The 20673-nt window shown below is 35.8% G+C and overlaps 1 protein-coding gene across 1 annotated transcript in view; it reads left to right on the top strand.

Moving 5' to 3' along the window:
* Positions 1 to 20673, top strand: part of THSD7A (thrombospondin type 1 domain containing 7A) — a 245876-nt gene that overhangs the window by 150217 nt on the left and 74986 nt on the right. The window contains exon 9 of the mRNA XM_042888490.1: positions 1474 to 1677. Within this exon, the coding sequence (XP_042744424.1) occupies positions 1474 to 1677 (204 nt within the window). The remainder of the gene's footprint in view (positions 1 to 1473; positions 1678 to 20673) is intronic.

Consider the following 20673-nt stretch of genomic DNA (forward strand, 5'->3'; position numbering starts at 1 on the left):
GAAAAAGCTCAACAAGATCTTTCTGCTATGAAATGACATTCTGTACTAGGCATTTTTCAATATCCTAATTTATCTGTTTTACTGTAATTTATTGTATTCATTCCTTGTTTGATACGGCTGTTTTATAGCAATGATACAGTTATCATCAGCATGCTGTAAAATTTTCAAGCATATAATAACATAAAGTCAGCTTTTTATGTTATACTTTCATGTTATATATGTCAACTTTCTGTGTGATTCCAGTTCTTCAAAAATGATATAGAAGTTGTACAGGCCCTCTCAGTCTTAGAAGCTAAGTTCTCTACATATTTCAGTAATGGTTCTTTACTGTATGTCACTTGCCTTCTTTGTTGTAGCAGACACTGGAGTGCTTCTTTGGGAATATCACTTTTTTGGTGGCAAGCTCAGTAGATTTAATTTTATCAAATTGTTCAGGTTAGAGAAAACAAAGATGCATACCAATGTATTATTAAAATATTATTTGTTATAATCTGTTAACAGGCACATCTCCAAACAGAGAAATCAACTCTTCCACTTAATGTGTTAAAACTCTCTCCTGTTTACTGTCTCTTAGTAGAAATAAAGGAGTTATACATAGCACTTTATAACAATATTTGAGTATTGTTAACCTGCCTGAATATTGAGACAAAAGAGGAACCTATGAAAAGGTGTGGAAAGCTGCCAATGTTAAATTAATCTGATCGCATACATATCAGAAACTGTAGAAAATTATTACATGAGAAATTATTTGCTGAATCTGTTCAGTCTGATTAGCATATTCTGGCTAAACGATGGCTTTCTCAACATGCTGTCCTGAAAGACTGATATCAGACTGACACATGTCACACTGCATAATGGCTTATCAATTTTTCCTATTCAAAATGAGTTCATACAGTCTGAAGAAAATTCTGTAAATGAATGGAAGGGAATATTTTTATGTTAATTACCAACAAAATAGGAATTTATAGGACCTCATCCTTTTCTCCTTTTCTTTCTACAGTTTATACTGGCAAGTTAGACTTTTGTTTGTTTGTAAGCTGATTTCATTTGATATTCTATTTCTATTTGAAAATTCTTAAGAAGATAACAAGCATCATCTTTGAGAAATGGCAAGCCAGAACCTAGTGAAGATTTGTTAAATGAGATGGATCCAGCAAGAGTGAATCACAGAAAACAAATGCTGTCTTCTCGAAAATGTATACAACCAGGACAAACAAGAGTTGAAGGCAAAGCTTACTGAATCAGTTCAAAACTTTTAAAGAACTTGTTAAGCTTTACTTCTTTCTGTAATGAGTTCTTCTACCAAATCATCTAAAAGGTTGTGTTGCATTGAGCATCTAGGTGGTTTTCTTGTTTGTTTGTTTTTGCACAGATAAACATAACAGTTCTCTCTCGAGAGAGAGAGAAAAATCTCTCCACTTTGCTTTTTATAACTGAATTATTTCACCATTTATATTCTCATGGATATTTCAGGATTTAAACTAAGGAAACGGCGCATCACTAACGAGCCTACGGGAGGAACGGGAAACTGCCCTCACCTGATGGAAGCCATCCCATGTGAGGAGCCCTCATGCTATGACTGGAGGATTGTAGGGCTGGAGGAGTGTGTTCCTGACAATGAGAAACCATGTGGCCCTGGTACTCAGGTGCCTATCGTCATCTGTGTCAACAGTGATGGTAAGATGCTTTTTCTAATGTTCTATACCAGCCCAGACTGAATATGCATGCATATTCAGTATGCATGCATATTCAGTAACGTGCAATCTGAAAGAGAAGCATTTTTTGTTTCTCTCAGATTTCTCAGTTCTTGATAAGAGAGAAGTCCTTTCATATTGGATTAGTGGAAATGCTAAGTCACAGCTTGAACCAGTGATTAAGGACCTGGTAGGAAGGCAAGGCCACCCCAGGGGAGCTCAGGTGCATGCAATGCACCTGAGTGACTGGAAGGGGTGGATCCTCTGAAAGGAGCAGAACCAGGATCTATCCCTTCCCAGGCCTTATTTAACAGCTGGCAGTGGAGACAAGGGTATCTTGCTGGAGATCTCTGTGTACTTGAGGCTTTCCAAAGGTAAGTAGCTTCTTTCCTTTATTTTTGTTTCTGTGCCTGCAGCGTTTGTGCAAATCCTTACTTCCTGCAGTCCAAGACCTTGCTGCTCTGCTGTCATTGCTGTACTTTCTATCATGTTACAATTTGTTAGCTAAGATGAGCCCAGTAGTTTCTTTAGAATTAAGCTTCTTCACAGCAATCAACCTATACAATGTAGGTTTTCAGAGGTTCCTGAAGAGACTTTGAAAGAAGTATATCAGGAACAGCTACTGCTTTTCAGTAGGTCAAATGTATGCCTGCACTGACTTGACTGAGTTCCCTGATGTAATCCCACTAACAATTTACTGATTTACTGAGGACAGTGCTAAATGAAGTGTGAATAAAGTAATACATATTTCAGTAAGCACATTAGAAAGAAAAAACAATAATGTAGTTTCTGGAAAGCATAGTTTGATGTGTGCTAAGAAGTTGATATGACAGTCCAGGATGACTTGCCTCTTGAAGAGGTCAAAAAGAATACCACTGTTATTCAGTCATCCTTCTGTGTGGGAAAATAGTTTTTGCATGACATAATTGTAAAAGTGAACTTTGAAAACTGTTAATGAAATACTTCAAACTGTAGGAGACTCAAGAACTATTGTTGGGAGAACATTCCTGATTCATTATTAGTATTATAGTCTGCTCAAACATAGCATATGAATTACATTAATTGTACTGACTTAGAGTAGTTACAGTAAGAGAATTTGAACTCCCTGTGGAGGATTAAATAAGGAGACACCCCTGGTTTTTAATAACTGCACAAGATATTCGACAATTGGATCAGTCAGAAGTAGTAAGAGGTTATTATAGGGAGATTTAGATCTTGGGCTTTCATGCTTAACGACTTGGGTCACAAGTTTTTTGTTTCAGATTTCTGGATAATGTGACTTCCCATTAGTTTTGAGTAGTGGTATTTATTCATATTTAATGTTTGATCAGGGTAACTTTTTTAATAAATTGTGATAAAGATTATGTATATTTATTAACTACAATTAACTATAAACATAATACAGAGCATGCAATGAAGCTACTTTTATCTGTATTTTATGGATATAGTACTGCATTCTGATTCATTCTTACAGGATTTGTTCTCTGCAATGCATAGACAAAATTTGGCCAAATTTGTCTCAAAAGATTTGTGACTGCATTTTTTTTATTCCCAGTATTAATCTTTTTCTTTCTGTTTGAGTCCTTCTGAATTGTGTGGCAGTATATATTACTGAAATTATATAGGCATTGTGTATATCAGCAATCTGTTCTAGGAGTGAGAATTCTAGCTTTGGCTATGTGCCTGTTAGTCTTTGAGATTAAATAGTTGGGGGCACAGCTTCAGTAATAGGGTAAATCATATTGCATTTGCAAAGATCCAATCACGAAGATATGTGTTCAATATCTTGTGACAGAATGCAAAAGCAGTGGAGGATAATGCAGTGGATTTTCCCATCTTTTCATCGTAATCCCTTACTTATCATAATAAAAGATGTCCTGTCATCTTCATCGGTAATATCAGGCGGATTTTGCTTAGGACTCCTGAGAAAGAATAGCATGGTACAGAAAAAGCAAAAAAAGTAAGGATCAACCAACCTCATCAGTCTGTCCCTCCAAGCGAACTCTGATCTAGTGTCTCTTTAATATGCCTCTGACAGTTCTCATCCATTGAAAATTCTGTAGGCAACTCCTAAATATTCCTCTAAATGCACACCACTACCTCTTCCCAGGTAGCTCCCATCTAGTCCAACTCTGCCATGCATATCTCTCTTCACCAAACACTAGTTGCAGGCATTCAGATTGCACTCTGTAAAAACTGGGTGAGAAGCATCTTGCAATGAGGGCAGTTTTGCTGCAAGGTAGTTTGCAGTAAACTAAAGTTTGAAGAATGCTACTCTTGCACTGTATAAACATCATGGTTTAAATCATCATACAAAATTTGGAATATTCTCTTTTTTTTTTTTTTTTTTTTTGAGCACTTCTTGAGAAGGACTAATTGGTTGAGTGGTGTGGTTCACAGAATGAAAAGAAGGGATGCCATTCAGAGGGATCTCAACAGACTCAAAAGGTGGGCCTGGGCAAACCTAAAGAGGTTCAACACAGCAAAGTGCAAGGTTTTGCACTTGAGCCAGAGGAATACCAGGCATATGTACAGACTGGGAGGAGCAATCCTTGTAGAGAAGGACCTGAGGGTCTTGGTGGATGAAAAACTTAACAGTGTGCTCTTGCAGCTCGGAAAGCAAACGGTATCCTGGGCTCCATCAGAAGAGGGGTGGTCAGGGGGCACAGGGAGGTGACTGTCCCTCTCTACTCTGCCCTTCAGAGGCCCCATCTGAAGTACTGAAAAATACAGTAGATTGATTTGCTCTGTTTCTCTGTAGCTATGGCAATCTGTGAAAAAAAGTTGTTTCAAAAATATTTCTGTGTGTTTTAAAGACTTAATCTACAGTGAGAGAGCTGGCCAATTCTCCACTGTGGCGGACACATTAGTGCTGATAGTATATAAATGAAGCAAAATTCTGACAAATTTTCCTTCAAATCTGCAAAATTAACTGCTGGTGAAAATGTTTACAAAATGATGGCTTGCTCTCTATATTTTCAGGTTTTTGCCTTTGGGCTGAAGTCTAGCACAGGTACCAGCAATGGCTGTGGCGTTAGTGTGTTTCTGATCTTCAGATACTAGCCTGAGATTACTTGCTCATTTTTGTAGGAAGGTTTAAGTATATCCATTTACAGTTTTTATAGCATAATGGCCTTTGTACCACTGCATATGTCTATTGATAAAATGGATCTTACTTCGAAGGGGAAATTTCCTCTGGACCTTGTTCAAGCTCACTAATTGTTGGGTTACAGTTGGCTCCACAGAGAAGGGGAAGAACTCTACTGTTCTGGCTCTCAGCCATGAGTGATGACTGGCTTTGGAGAGGGAGCCATGGCAACAGTAAGGCTCTTTGTGTATGTGCAAATGCCTGCAACTCTTTGAAATAGCAGTATTGTTTTTAAAGTTATCTAGGCAAAAGATATACAGATGTCTGTTTATGTAGCTGAGGGCCACAATTTCTTTTACGGTATCTGGTCATATATGGATGACATGTATCTGTTAGGCTTGAGAGCAAGTTTAAAGCCCCATTAACAGCAGTGTATGGTGATGTGAGCAGTGCCCTTTTTGTAAGTGTTAGTAGTTTATTAAAACATGCAGAAGGGGAATGAACCTGTTTTGCTTAGATTAGATATAAAAATATAAAAACTTCAAACAGATTAGATTAACTGCATTGCATGGAGTGGTTCCAACACTTCAATCCAAGGAAGAGCAGTGTAAATTTCCTTTATTTCTGTTTTTTTTCAGCTAGCGTGATCATCTAGAAAGCTATAAGATGGTCCTGTAGGAAGTTATCACTTTATTTTTCTCTAGACTCGAAAACACTGATTTCTGAAATATTTGTTGTTTTTTTTACTGAATTTTTGCAGAAAACATACATCTTCATGTATTTTAAATTCTTGTCCATAGATTTCTGATAACATCTGTATTTCGTTGAATAATTTCCAACTTGTGGTTTTATCTTTTTTACAATACATATCTATTTAAATATATAGAGGAAACTTCAAAGCAAAGAAACTGATCTGCTGGTGCAACCATTTTTACTTAAAATATTTTGGATAGTTTAAAATATGGTACTTCCTGTATACTTGAGGTTTGATTGATATATCTGCTAAATGAGTAGCCGTTAATCTTCATTCAGTTTCACAAAGGGAAAATGCTGAGACTGAATGGAAGTCTATAGGAATGCCTATGTTTAAAGACACTATTTCTTTTGCCATTTCTGTTATGTGGCTGTGCAGATTGAAAGAAGAAACCATCAGTCTAATTGGATTTTTGATGATTATTTAATAATAAAATGCCTACTTTGTGTCACTTTATGACATAGTTCTTTAAGAAGAATAAAGAACCAAATTCAAAACCTAATTACATTGAATTATTGAAGTAATTCCACAAGAGAACCAAGAACAGATTCTGGCCAATGCTTAGCAGTCAATTAGTCAAAAAATACGGTGGCTAATGACAGTTTCTTTCAGCACATACTGCCATACACTTACAGGAACCTGGTTATATGTGCATTAGTCATCATTTCTCAATATTAATTTCCCAGCTAATGTCATTATGGAATTGATTGAAACAGTTCTTTTCTGCCTGGCAGCTTTTTGGCAGACTATCGTGGACATTTTAAAGAAATGTATGATGTGATGGATGCTTTGTTCTTAATTGTAAACATACAAGATATATAACATATGATATCTTGTGCTTGCTTTGTTTTGGATTGTCTGACAACATAAAAAATGAATGTTTTTATTGGATGCAAACATCAGAATTTGTTACTGGTGGTAAAATACATTTTTTAAAGTTTTTAAAATTGATATTCTTAGAGTACTGGAATGTTTCATACATTGGATTCTTAAGACATTTCTACTTAATGGGTCTTGCTTTATTTAATATAAAAGAACACAAGGAGAATTTAGCACACAGTACTGCTGAAAGTACATGGAATCAGGAAGTTTTATAATCGATTATTATTCTTTCTATGAAAGGTTGCATTTAATATATCATACCAATTCCTTTTCTATCTCTCATCCTGACATTAGGGAAGTGAACATACCCCTATTAAATTCCACATCACAATGGATGCTTTTAGTGTTTGTACAACATTATGTAATTTCCTTATGTGAGATCACTTAAATACCTCACTTACCACAACAGATACTGAAAAAGTTAGCCTGGATTCTGATGTGATGATTTCAATTTAAAAAAATAAGTAAAACAAAATTAGACTTTCATCTAGGTAGTGCAGTCAACTATTACAGCTGATGTCACTACAGTACACTTTTGTTTCCAGTTCATCAAATGTATTTGAATACAGAGTTGCCCTTTATGTTTTATGTGAACAATGCCTATAGTGATGTTAAAGTCTACAATGAATATGGTTAAGTTAAAAATAGTTTTAAATTAAGCTGGTTTTTATTATGTCATAGACAATAATTTTGGCATCTTAGATGATTTTGCTTTACATTGTTACTTATGAAGTATATTTGTGGAGGATTATTTGTGTACTTAAAACTCGTTGGGAATTCAGGAATAGAGAGTACTGTAGTAGGAAACACAAATATTTTCAAAATATAACATAAAGAGTGCAGCTACATGTTTTCAATGATGCACACTCCTAGTAATCTGCTTTTGGTTTTGATGGAACATCTGGGTGAAAAAGCAGGCAGTTACAGTAACTGCTTGCAATAACAGTAGGCAAACTAGGAGGGGGGATTTTGATGAATAAGTTTTCATTTTCATAGCAACCAGCATAGCAGAAACTCTGTCCTGATTAGACTTTAAGCTTTATCATAGTGAATGTACAGGACTGGCAATTGTGGATGCATTTTGAACTATTCGGGTTTGGGGAAAGTTAGTTTTATGCTTTATATTCTTTTCGTGTGCCACTTTACATTTTGCTTCAACTATGTTAGGTAAAAAAAGTATTTATGGGCTTCTGGATGGATTATAAAGCTGAATTTATAGAACCCGATAGATTATATAGATTATAGAATTGAATTCAAAAGTGTTGAATTTTGGTCTCAGATTTGTGCTGTGGGTTAACTGCTTAGAACCAGGCTCAGAAAATACTTGTGTTGTTTTTTAATACATACCTGTAGACGATTTTACACGCATATATATATATATATATATATATATATATATATACACAAATAATTTTATATTAGTATTATATCTATAAAATAAATGCAATTTTATTGGGAGATATTACAGAATACTGATCAGTAATATGTATGATAAAATGTTCTAGTACAGTACAATATCATTAGATATAATGGGAGTCAATTTTTCATCCAATGGAAAATAGGGGTTTCATAGGCCTAATTAATTTTTTTTCTCACTTCCTGCAAACTAATGCTGTATTTTCTTAAGTGTTGAAACTAATATGTTGAGAAATTATCACATTGAGACAGAATAAAGAATAGGAATTTATTCTCTCTTTTTAAAGCCTTAAGGTCCTCATTTTTACCTTTCTTTCAGATTTTCATTTGTGTTGAGCACTGATTAATATAAAAATCCTCTTACCAGCCAAGAAGTATTTGATTTCACAAAATGAGTATTTTTGAGATAATTCAAAGAGCCTGAAGATAATGTATAAATGCCTTCATTTGAATTATTAAAACCCCTTCAAACTAAGAGTAAAACATAGCTGCAATGCTTATTCCAAATCAGAACAAATGGGAAGCGCTCTCCTGTGTTTCCATTGATCCATTCCTGTTCTGTGGGATTGGTGGCTTTTGACAGAATTTCAGCTATGTACACCCACAAAAGTGTTACAGAGGGAAAGGAATAATTTTATACATTAGATCTGATGAAACAGGGAGTGGAAAACAAGAGTGAGAGGCTGGTACTGTCTAAGCAGTGTGATTAAGAGCTGGGGAAAGTTTTGTCCCTGGTGTTTTCCAGAACTTACTCAAGTGAGAGAAGGGAAAACATAAAATGTCTGGATACAATTAAGACTAGAAGTTAATTTGGAGACAGATTCAGTCTGCTGACAGCCCAAGGAAGGATTTGACAAGAAGATGGAGAGAACTTCATTGGGCTGGGTGGAAGGGGCAGTAGGTAGTGGACTGGAATTAGTGTCTAGAGAATGAAGCTGGATAAGAAGCATGGAGAAAAAGAAAATATTCCTTTTTAGAACTGGAATGCAGTGTGTTGGTCTACTCCAGCTTTAGTCTCATGAGATCTCTGGGCAGAATAGTACATGTTCTAGGATAAGTGCAATACCTATGGCAGAACTACTGTTTTTCACTTGGTTTCTGTTTTAAACTAGAAAATTTGGAAGAAGTAGTAAGTCAAAATTAAGAAATGTAGCTTGCAAAGACAAGACCTTAAAAAGTAGGAAATTTAAGCTGTTAGCCTGATCATAAGGAGGATGTAGCAGATGAAGTCTTTAATTATTTAATTGTGCTTACATGATGTTTTCCTCACAGAACCTGCTACTGATTTGTGAAACAGATATATCTCCTTTGGGGATTAAGGGGCATTTCATAGTAATGAATGCTTTATCTTTTAGACAACTAGCTTTGGTTGTATCATTCTTCAGGGTTTAATTTTGTTCTTTTTCTTAAGCATGAGCAAAATATAAATATTACTGACCTGTCGCACATAAAGTGTTTGGAAAATAAATGTAAAACTTGGCATCTGGTAGCCATCATAGAAAGATCTTAGGAAAAAAATTACCAATTCTGTTTTAATAATGCTTTTAATTAATGTGTTGTAAATAAAACATAGGCTCAGGCTTTGAACAAAGACAGTAGAACTGAAAATACCAAATGGATAGCCATAAGGAGCTTCTAGTCTGTGAACTGAAGGAGGAAGTAACCCAGCAGAAAAATAAGAAGCATGTGATTACACTATTTAAAAACAATAATAATTTAAAAAAAAGCCTCATACAAAGGCAACTTTAATGCTAGCATTTACTACTGCTTAGCTTCCTGATTGCGATAATTAATGGGTTAGCAGTGTAAAGCTTTCCTAAGGAATTATTGGATACCTGGTATTATTTTAATGGTTTTAGGCATATATATATATATATATATATATATATTTTATAAATAACAAGCTGCTGCATTAGTGTTTTTATGAGGAAAAAATATTACTTACAATCTACTTAAAATCCCTTGTTCTGAATATCTTTGAGCAAAAAAAGAAAAGCCTAAAAAAAAGGAAAGAAGCCTAATTTATCACTGGGTTGCAAGTAATTTATCAAGCAGATGTAAATCTATCAGATTTCTGAGAGTTTTTAGTGTTGCATAATTTACTAAAGCTTAAAAGTTGTGACGTCCCTAGATTCTCAAATGTGTTCCTATTACTTTTCATTTTCCTGCATGGCAATGATATTTCCTTTATTTAGCAAATGTTTATAAGGTATAGTGGTATTTACCTCTGGTTGCTTTACTGAGAGCTCTTTCTCTGAATACATATGCTGAGAGGCTGGGAAAAAGAAAAACAGTGGAAGTGCAGGTTAGTCTTCTACACAGGAATTGGTTATGAAAATATTTCCAAAAGACAAGATTAATTCACAGTCTGAGCAGCCTAAGGGCATGCTGTGCCTTCCACTTGTAATGATGAGAAGTTATTCATTGCAAGATGGATAAAAAAGATGTTCTCCAAAGACTGCATTTAATCTGGCAGTAGTGGGACGCTGACAGAAGCATCCACGAAATTAATTATAAAACTACTCCTCAGAAATGTGTAAACATGACAGTGGTAGTGATCCCCTTTACACCTCTTGAGTCCTCTGTTTTAACTGTGATTGAATTGAGCTGTCATATCACATACAGAGTGACAAGTCTCTAGAGTGACTAGCTACAGCTGAATGAATAACACAAAGAAAATGTTTATAATAATCTTTTACTGCATAAAATATTTTTCCTTATTCTTGTAACCTTTTTAGGTTACAGGTATATATGAATTGCAGGAAGCATCCCACATCGATGAATTTGCCACTTTATAGCAGTATGATACTAGATAATTGACAAACTGAAAACTTTAATGTTCTGTCAACTGTATGTCATTAGTCATTCTCATCATCTGTGGGTTATGCTTTTGCATGACAGAGAAGAATGATATTTAAATGCTGAAGGGCAATATTTGGTGAAACTGCTATGCTGGAGTATTTATTAATAAATTTGTGATGCAATATTGTGAATTGCTGAGCTTAAATTTTTGAAATTATCCTCCAAAATTCATATTTATGCAGAATATTAGAAGCTTGAAGATCATAAAAGTTATAGATAATTAGTGTTTCTTCAAAAATAGGCATTTTTAGGTAATTGTCTAAAATATAAAGATTTGCATCTCAGTGTAGAGACTGTTGAAAGGATTGACTAGCAAGCATTGTCTTTCTATGGATATTAAGGTAGCTGTCATGCTTTTCATGCTACAATTTTTGTAGTCTTGCCTGTTGTTTCCTTCTCATGCTTCTGTTTGTAGCTTAGATCCCTGAATGTTAATCAAATTTAGTAGAACATCAGAATTAAGTCATTTTTGATTGAAAACATTGACATTCCTTAGCTTTTTCCTAAGCTTGTTCTCCATTCAGTCATTGGAGGGAAGAGTGAAATATCTATAATAATACTTAAACAAAATGCATGTTATAATTTTCAAAACTGTACAGCTTTCCACTTCTTCATGTCTGATGCATTTAAAAATCTGATGATACCCTTGGAGAAATAATTCCAGTTCCTTTTATAAGCAAACAGATATAATGCTATTTTAAAATAGATTAATCTTTTGTTTTCCAATCAATACATCCTAAATTCTTTACCAATGTTCAAAATTGCGCTGCAAATATTTCTAGAATCAAAGACATTTTTTCCACTATTATGCACAGTAAAATTTCTGTAACACTTTACAAACAAATTGAGTGATTTATTTATTTATTAAACCCGTACTTTTTAAAGAATCTTTTTCTTGCTTTCTAAATTGTGGTTGGGAATAGTGAAGTCTAATCTTGAGATCGCCTGTATCTGTTTATGGTGAATTGATGTTGTCAAGTGTTCTTAGAAATACACTATAAATTTTAAAGAGATCTGATCTTCCAGATTTGCACTTTCTTATTTCCTTATAGCTCTTTCAGCACTTTTCCTCTCTTCTCTACTCTGCTTAAAATGGCCTATTGGTCTGACATATTGATCTTGTTTGGTCCCGAGACTAATATTGATTTTATTCTCAATGGCACCATAGCCTGTCATCAAACTTACTTTTTCTTTCGTATCAAGATTGCTTGATTGGCTTATCTGATGCTACCTAGAAGGCATCTAGGTATCTTATCAGTTGCTATCTAGAAGGCAACTGCATTTGGTTATGATCAATATGCTTGCATTCTCTGTTCTTTATCATACTTAGTAAAACTACAGTAACAAATGAACGATGAAAATGCTTCAAGTACCTGTCGAGGTAGGAAAATCTTACACCTCTTGTTAGGAAACATGCAGATACTCTGCTGGGATCTTTACTGAAAATACTGAACTGGTATTCCCATGTTAAGACTGTGCTGTACTATGAAGTGAAGCTGATTTTTTGCTAAAAACATATCATCTTTGTACCCTTGGTAGTGAATGCACCCGAGAGCGCTGTTGGAGCTGGCAGTTATAGTTGCAAGGGTACTCTAACATTGGGTCAATCATGGTAATTCAGCTAAGCGCTTGAAAACTGGAAGAAATGTCACTTTTATGAACAGCAAGAAAGACGACCCAGGCTGCAGTCCAGTGAGCTTCACTGTGATCCACTGGAAGGTAATGGGACAGCTAATTCTGGAAACCATTTTGGGGCGCAGGAAGAAGAACTGCACAGGAGTAGTCAGCATGGATTCACAAAGGGGAAGTGATGCTTGACCAAGTTGATAAGCTAATACAATGAAATGACTGGTCTAAGGATCAGGGGGAACAGTGAATATAGTCTTCCTAAACTTCAGAAAGGCCTTGGACACCATCCATTCTAAGACTGTCATAGAGAACCTGTTGAAGTATGAACTGAATGAGGAGAAAGTGTGGTGTATCAAAAACTGGATAAGCAACCAGGCCCATGAGATATTGGTCAGTGGCACAAAGTCTGTTTGGAAGCCAGCAGTGCGTTCACTCCTGTTTAATATCTCCATTAATGATCTAGATGATGGTGTAGAATGCACCCTCAGTTAATTTGCAAGTGGGGAGTGGTTAATATGCCCCATGGTCATGCTGTCACTCCAAGAAACCTGACCCTAAGGCATTGAGTACGTGCTGGGAGTTACCAGTTGGAAAGCAGCTCAGCAGGAAAGTACCTATGAGCCGTGAGGGACACCAACTTGAACATGAGTTACTAATGTGCCCTTGCTGCTAAGGCAGCTAACAGTATTCTTGGCTGCATTATTACCAGCAGCTCAAGACAGCTGATTCTTCTCTACTGAGCACTGGTGACACACCACATCTGGAGTACTACATCCATTTCTGGGCCCCTCAGTACAAAACAGACATAGACATACTGGAGTTCTGTGGAGGGCTACCCAGGTGATTAAGGGCCTGAAGCACCTCTGCTGTGAGATGCAGAGGTGCAAAGGTGCAGATGTCAGAACAGGCTCTTTGTCCACTGCCAGGAGAAGTGGAAATGGGCACAAACTATGAAGTTCCCCATGACCATTAGTAAGTGCTTCTATATTGTGCAAGTGAAGGACAACTGGCACAAGTTGCCCAGAGAAGTGTAGTCTGCTCTTTGGAGACCTTCAGAAGCAATATTAAACTATATTAAAGGCACATGTGAATTCTCTTATTCAAAATTAAAGTGGCCTAAACTCTGTTTATTAAGATGTTTTACTTTCATTCTGAACAAGGATAGCCATGCAAAATGTTAATACAGTTCAACTAATCTCCTTCGAAGTCATATTTTAATTTGCATTAATTTTCAGTATTTCTATTTAGATGTGGTTCTTTTTTTTTTTTTCATTCAGACTCATAGTATTACCAATAGCCCATTCAAATACAGCGCTTTGATGGTATCAGAACTAGTGAAAAATTTAAAATTGTCTACGCTAGTAAAGATAATCTTTGACAGTGTGCATAATACACAATATGCACTGTATTTTCTCAGTAACTTACCATGCTGCATGGAAGATAAAAGGGCTATGTTACTTATTAAGGCACTGTTAGCACTGGAGGTCACCCTCGCTGTGCCTCTACCTGTACAGTAGAGGAACTGAGATCATTTATAAAAACGATATATTTCCTTTTTATTGGAAGCTTCACATGTAGCAAAGTTTATGATTTGTGGAATTGATATTGGCATGCCTCTCACAACCAGTTAAACAATTTTGTATGTAAATACATGCAGAATTGGAAGACTCATATTTTTGGATGAAATGTATATAATTTAGTTGTACAACCTGACTAACTCTAGAAAAGAATAGTGGAAAAAAATAGGATAAATAATAAGTAAAACTTGAATATGGCTGTCACAGTGTTTTCCTTTTTAAGATGACAAGAAGTTTCTTTTCCTTTCTTATTTTAATCTTCTTTGACAAAAGAGTTCAAGGGTAAATAAGTTTGCACTTTTGTGGTGAAAGAATAAAACGTGGCTTTCTTTTCCCAGTCTAGTATCTCAGGTTACTGTATTTTTAAATATCTGAGTTAATATTTTTTTCATATTGCTGTTTGGTCTGACCTTCCTACATATGTGACAGACAGCACTGCATTTTACACTAGAAACATTATTTGAATAAAGAAATACTATTCCTTTCCCTCATTTTATTTCTCTCTGTCAAATTTAGACTGCATCTAGATGACTGTAATCCTGATAGATGACTCTAACTAATATAAAGGGAAATACATATGTTCTTCTGTTACCAGACATGAAAATGGGATTACTGGAGGCATTAATAATGCATATGAATGTGTGAGTTTATTATTTTTATCAGTTATGCCCAAGTGCATCCGAAGATATTTTCTACCTGAAACAGTTTAAGAAAGAAGTATACACATTCTTAATTTGCTTCAGAGTTGTCCTTTTGTGGCTTTCATTATTTTGAAGTAAGGAACATTAACTCTGAGTTTGACTGTAGAAGTAACAACTTTAGAAACAGTCAATACCTTACCTTTACCTGATACGTTAAGGAATACTAAACTTGATTTCTTAGCAAAGGATCACTTTTCTTAAAAACTGTGTGAGACTGAAAGTTTGGATGAACTAAAGGACAGGAAAGATTTTTTGGAACAAGAACTATCTCATGTCAGCAGCAGAACGGTTTTCAAATATTTCAGCTTTTCTATTAATTACCTGTGTTTTACAAGTGTCTTACCTGTATCTGCATTCTTTCTACAGATCTGCTAATATGTTGTATTGTGAGGAAGGATATCAAACATGCTAGCATTTAAACTAGAGCTGAGGAACAGTGCAAGAATGTACTAGTCTACTTACACAGAAGCAATAGAAGTGCTTGCATACCTTACTTGGAACTAGACTTTCCTATCTCTGTGGGGATTCTTAAAGTCAGTACCTTTCCACTACTCAAAATTCTTTTTTGCTTAAGGTGAATACTCAAGATTGTACATAGTCATTCATTATCAAGAAGTTAATACTGCTTGTAAAATTAGTGTTCCATGTTTACATGCCTGGAAAATATAATGTTTGTTTAAGAAACTAAAATCTCAGATTTTTTTTTTTTTTCTCAAGATGTTTACATGCTGTAATCTTTCCTTTAAGAAACATGATATGGTGGGTTTCCAAACTCCCAGCTATTTTCCTTTTGGGTTGCAGTTGTTCCTGCTATGATAGTTTTTTTCCATTGCAAGTGTTTGCTTTATAAAAGTCTAAAATATTTTAAATTTTAACTTTGTATTTTTGAAGGTCTTTGTATTTCCTGTTATTTGCATAGTGAAGGAGGAATCGATGGCCTTCCCTGTGTGTTCTATATATGCAGTCACAATTAGAGTAAATTATATGAAGGTTTATGTACTTGTGCTGACACAATTTTTTAAAGAATCCCGCTATGTTTATGAAATTATGGCGTTGATTTTTTTTTTTTTTTTTTTTTAATAATGGGCTCAACCTGCTCTTTTTTTTTAGTAAGGAGTACTGATATTTCTTGAAAATCTTCAGTGGAACCAAACTGACAGTACATTTTCACACACACAACTGTTTACAATTCAACAGTATTTTCATATCATTAAACTATTAGAGCAACTTATATTTTTGCATAACCAACAGATGTGAGAAACATTGGAGTATTTGTCTTCATCAAAATCAGTGCCATTTCTGTTTAGGCTCCATAGAAGAAAATGACTTCAAGAATATTAACTATCAACTAATTAAGACATACTTAATTAAATGCAAATTCTACTTAGCAAAAGCAATTGCAAGAAAGGCAAGTGATTAGGGAATTACCAACTGATTTAACACTTAGAGCTACCAGCTAGCTACCCAAGCAATAGAACTGAAAGCAGTAATCTTTGCTTTATAAAAATCACAGAATGGTAGGGGTTGGAAGGGACCACTGGAGATCATCTAATCCAGCTCCTTGATAAAGCAGGTTCCCCAGAGTAGGTAGGTTACATGTGAATGTGTCCAGGTGGGTTTTAAATATTTCCTGAGAACTAGTTTCATGGCCTCTCTGGCAGTTTGCTCTGGTGCTTTGTTACCCTCAAAAGTAAAGAATTTCCTTCTCAAGTTCATATGGAACTGCCTGTGTTGCAATTTGTGTTTATTGCTATTTGTTCTGCTGCTGGACACCATTGAAAACAGCCTGGCTCTATGCACTTGATTCTTGTTTGATATTTATACACACTGGTATGATTCCTTCCTCAGACATTTCTTTTGAAGGCTGAACAGTTCCAGGTCTCTCAGCCTTTATGAAGAAAGGAAATTACCAGGGCACTCACTTCATTCAGCAGTGGACACAAATTTTCTCTGGTTTTCTTTTTGCTATTGACGTACTTAAAGAAGCCTTTCTTGCTGTCCTTTACCTCTGTCCTCACATTTAATTCCAGCAGGGTCTTAGCCTTCCTTGTCCTTTCCAGAGACTGTTCCTAAATTCCTTCCATGGAGCCTGACCTATTTCCACATTCCATACACATTCTTCCATTTGAGTTTTTTCCATGAATTCCTTTTTCATCCATGCAGGTATTCTGCCACCTTTGCTTGATTTCTTACACCTAGGGATACACTAATCTTGAGCTTCAAAGAAGTGGTGCTTGAATGTCAACCAGTTCTCTTGGGCCCCCTTACCTTCCAGTGTTCTCACTCATGGGATATCTCCAAGTAAGTCTTTGAAGAGGTCAGAATTGGCTTTTGGCTTTTGTGAAGTCCAGGGTAGGAAGCCATACTTAATTGCCTTGTTTCTTCCCTGTAAGATCCTGAGCTCTATTGTTTCATGTTCACTGAAGCCTAGGCTGCCCCCATCCTTCAGATTTCTGCTTGTTTGTAACAATATGGCGAGCAGCACCTCTCCTTATTAGCTCTTCTACCACCTCAGTCAGAAGGTCATCTTCCAAGCACTGAAGAAGTCTCCTGGATGATGCGTGCCTGGCAGCATTACTTTTCCAGCAAATATCAGGGTGGTTGAAGTCCCCCGTGAGAACCAGTATCTGTGATTATGAGACTAATTCCAGCTATCTGTAGACATCATTAACATCCTCCTTCTAATCAGGCAGCCTGTAATAAGCACCCCAACAGTGTTATCCATATTAGCATGCCCCTTAATTCTCACCTGTAAGCTCTCCGCTCATTCATCATTCATCCCTAGGCAGAGCTCAATACATTCCGGTTGTTCTCTCACATAAAGAGCAACTCGTCTACATAACCTTGCTTGTCTTAGTGAGCTGTACCTCCCCATCTCTGTGATCACAATGAGATTGTGGCCCTCTGACAACATCCAGATGTGTAATTCTTCCAGTTTGTTCCCTATGCTGCATTAATTGGTAGACAGGTACTTTGGGGAAGAAAAGAGAGCAGAGGATGTAGGTGTCACTTGATAGATGCAAGAGGATCCCTCATAGCTATACACACCCTTGAGGTGGCTGGCCTTTTGGCTCATGTCATGGGAGGCAACTAAAGGACGTTTGTCACTGTTCTTGTTGGCCTGGCATGTTCCTTTGGTGGATGCAATGGCATGAGTGTTTCCCCTTTTGTACCCAACCCCCTAAGTCCTTCAGTTTAAAGCTCACCTCACTAGGCTGGACAGCTTGTTGCCACAGATTGCCCTGCTTGTTCTAGATAAAAGGATCCCTTCCCTCCCTAACAGATTATAATCTCCACAGAGAGTCCCATGGTCATAAAAAACAAAATCCTGGTGCTGGCACCAGCTACACTGCTAGGAATTGATGTGCGTTGTCTATTTCTGGCTTCCCTCTTTCCTTTAACTGAAAAAATTGAAGGGAAGATAACTTGGGCACCAATTTTCTTCACTTGCGCTCCCAGGGCCTTATAGTCTTTGATTCTGCCCATATTCCCCCTTCTGGTGTCATTCATGCCATGTGAAAGAGCAATAGTGGATAGTAGTCTGTGTTCTTGACAAGGTTCTGCACTCCTCTTGGCAGAGTGCAAGATCTTGGTTCCCAGAAGACAGCAAACCTCTTCAGACTCCCTGTCAGCCTGGCAGAAGGGGACCTCCGTGCCTTTTGACAGGGAGAAAATAAAAAGAAAGCAGGGACCAATCTTTTCACATTGAGTTTGTTGAAATACTTTGAAACTAATGAAGTGGAATATATTGACAACATAATTTAAATTTTTACATTACTTGATGTTCAATTATTAGAGAGGTTAAAAAATGTTCAAGTTGCTGACAATTTGTCAACCTATCCTGTGCAGAGAAATGATTTTTTTGACAGCTGGTCATCCTGCCACTAGAACAGAAAATAATTACATAGGCTAACATGGCGTTGCTATTTTTTTTTAATGGATGCTGTTGTTTTACTGGCACTAAAGCTTACATTGACACGCTTTATCATTGGAGTAGATATGAATAAACACTGTCAGGATATTATGAATACTGCTGGGATTAATAAAAAATTTAAGAGTTTCATTATGCCTATCAAAGTATGGTAGTATATATAAAGTATTGAGCTGAAAAAAATGGTATCTCATTCTGATACCATTGTATGTGTATTTTTTTTTCCTTTAAATACTCTCATTTAAGATTCCTGCACCTAACAAGGCAGTAAATCTAACAAGGCAGTAAATGATGAATTTCATGTAAATATTATTGTTTCCCTTTTCAGGGCTTATTTGATTAGGTTTGCAGGGATTAAATTCTAAATTCTCCCTGCAGAAAAATCTGGGTCAGCCTTTTTCAATAGTGTGTTTTAATTAGAGACGTGCTGTGAGAAAGACAGTTTTCCTCAGATGGTTTCTCCTGTGTAAGAAAAACAAAACAAACAAAAAAAGAAATGCTAAAAAAATTCTGATCAATAAAAACAAAAAAAATTGCAGAACTGCTGCAGCTTTTTGGCTTAGAAGGAAAGGTTAAATTGCTCTGATGGTTCATGTGAGGTAGACAGGAATTTTCCTTTATTGAGAACTGGTTATTACTTAGTTGTTTGAAACAAGTGCAGTAATAGTAGAAATTAAAATGATTATGTTAGTTTATTTAGGTGTTTAACTACCATCTGAAAATTTATGATTTTTAATGATGATTTTAACAGCTTTTCTGTAATTGTGAATAATTGCCCATTTTGTATCAGACTAGTCAGCCAACATGCAGACAAGGTTATTGATAATGGAAGTCTCACATAGAACTTCAAATTTGTACAAGTTTCTATGTGTTCTCTTATTTTAGTTATTTGCCTGATTTTTTTTCTCATATTTACTTTTGAATAATGTCAGCTAAAAAAAGTCCCTCATTAATGCTTTTTCTGGTTGATACTATTTTAACATACTTATGAAGTACTTGTAATTTCAAGGCAGTTGATATTTTCTCCACGGAGCTGCAACTAAAAGGGATGTATTAGGCACTTCATAACTGTAAGAAACTTTAAAGAATATATATTTCTCCCTCTTACAGTCAAATTATCTTTGTACATAATTAATAATGCAGTAAATCATAAAACTGTACACAGACTCTTTAGTGGAGAATTATGCTCAAATTGGTGTTGATAGTTGGGGAAAAAGAAGGAGAAAAGAAAGCTCTGAGATCTTACAGTGGCCTTCCAGTACTTAAAAGAGAGTCTACAGTAAAGATGAAGAGGGACTCTGTCAGGAAGTACAGTGCAGGAACAAAGGATAATGGCTTTAAAGTATAAGAGGGTAGGTTTTGATTAGATAGAAGAAATAATTTCTTTATGCAGGAGGTGGTGAGACATGGACACAGGCTGCCCAGAGAAGCTGTGGATTATCCATTCCTGGAGACATTTGAGACTGTGTTAGATGAGACCCCAGGCAGCCTGATTTGATGGGTATGTAGTGGGGGAGCTGGACCTAGATAGTCTTCAAGGTCCCTTCCAACTTCGTGATTCTATTAGTTCTGAATGAAAAACAGAGTGTACTGCAGACCACCAGTTGCTGAGTTTTGAATAGTCAGCACAGAGTCGCATATAATTCCTCATTTGAGAGAAATGCATACTGTGTGAAAATTCAAGATAAACAATAGTCTTATTGTTTACAGATATCATTACATATATACAATATATTCCCTAATGTATGTATAAACGGCACATTCAGATTATACTCTGCTTTGAACTGCTTATCCTTTCTATATTTTTACGTTCTCATTTCCAATGTGTAGATTTAAAAACACAAGTAACACTAAGTTCCTGTGATCTGTTGTATTTAAAAACAGACTACCACTCATGACTACTAGAAACCACAAAAACAAGATATTGCCCTTTTTATTTTCTTAGAGAAATATTAGCAAATTTGGACACACTTGACTATGCAGTGCAGATGCTGAAGTCTGCAGTTTTAGCATTAACACTCAGATGCTATCATTAATTGTTTGAGAAATGTTAGAGTATAACTACATGATTTGTGATATCACTGTGTGATATTCTTTTCCTTTACTGATTATACATCACTTACAGTACTAATGTTCAAA

The sequence above is a fragment of the Lagopus leucura genome, unplaced genomic scaffold (genome assembly GCF_019238085.1).
Source record: "Lagopus leucura isolate 7727_CA_CO unplaced genomic scaffold, USGS_WTPT01 Super-Scaffold_100157, whole genome shotgun sequence".
Lineage (NCBI taxonomy): Eukaryota > Metazoa > Chordata > Aves > Galliformes > Phasianidae > Lagopus > Lagopus leucura.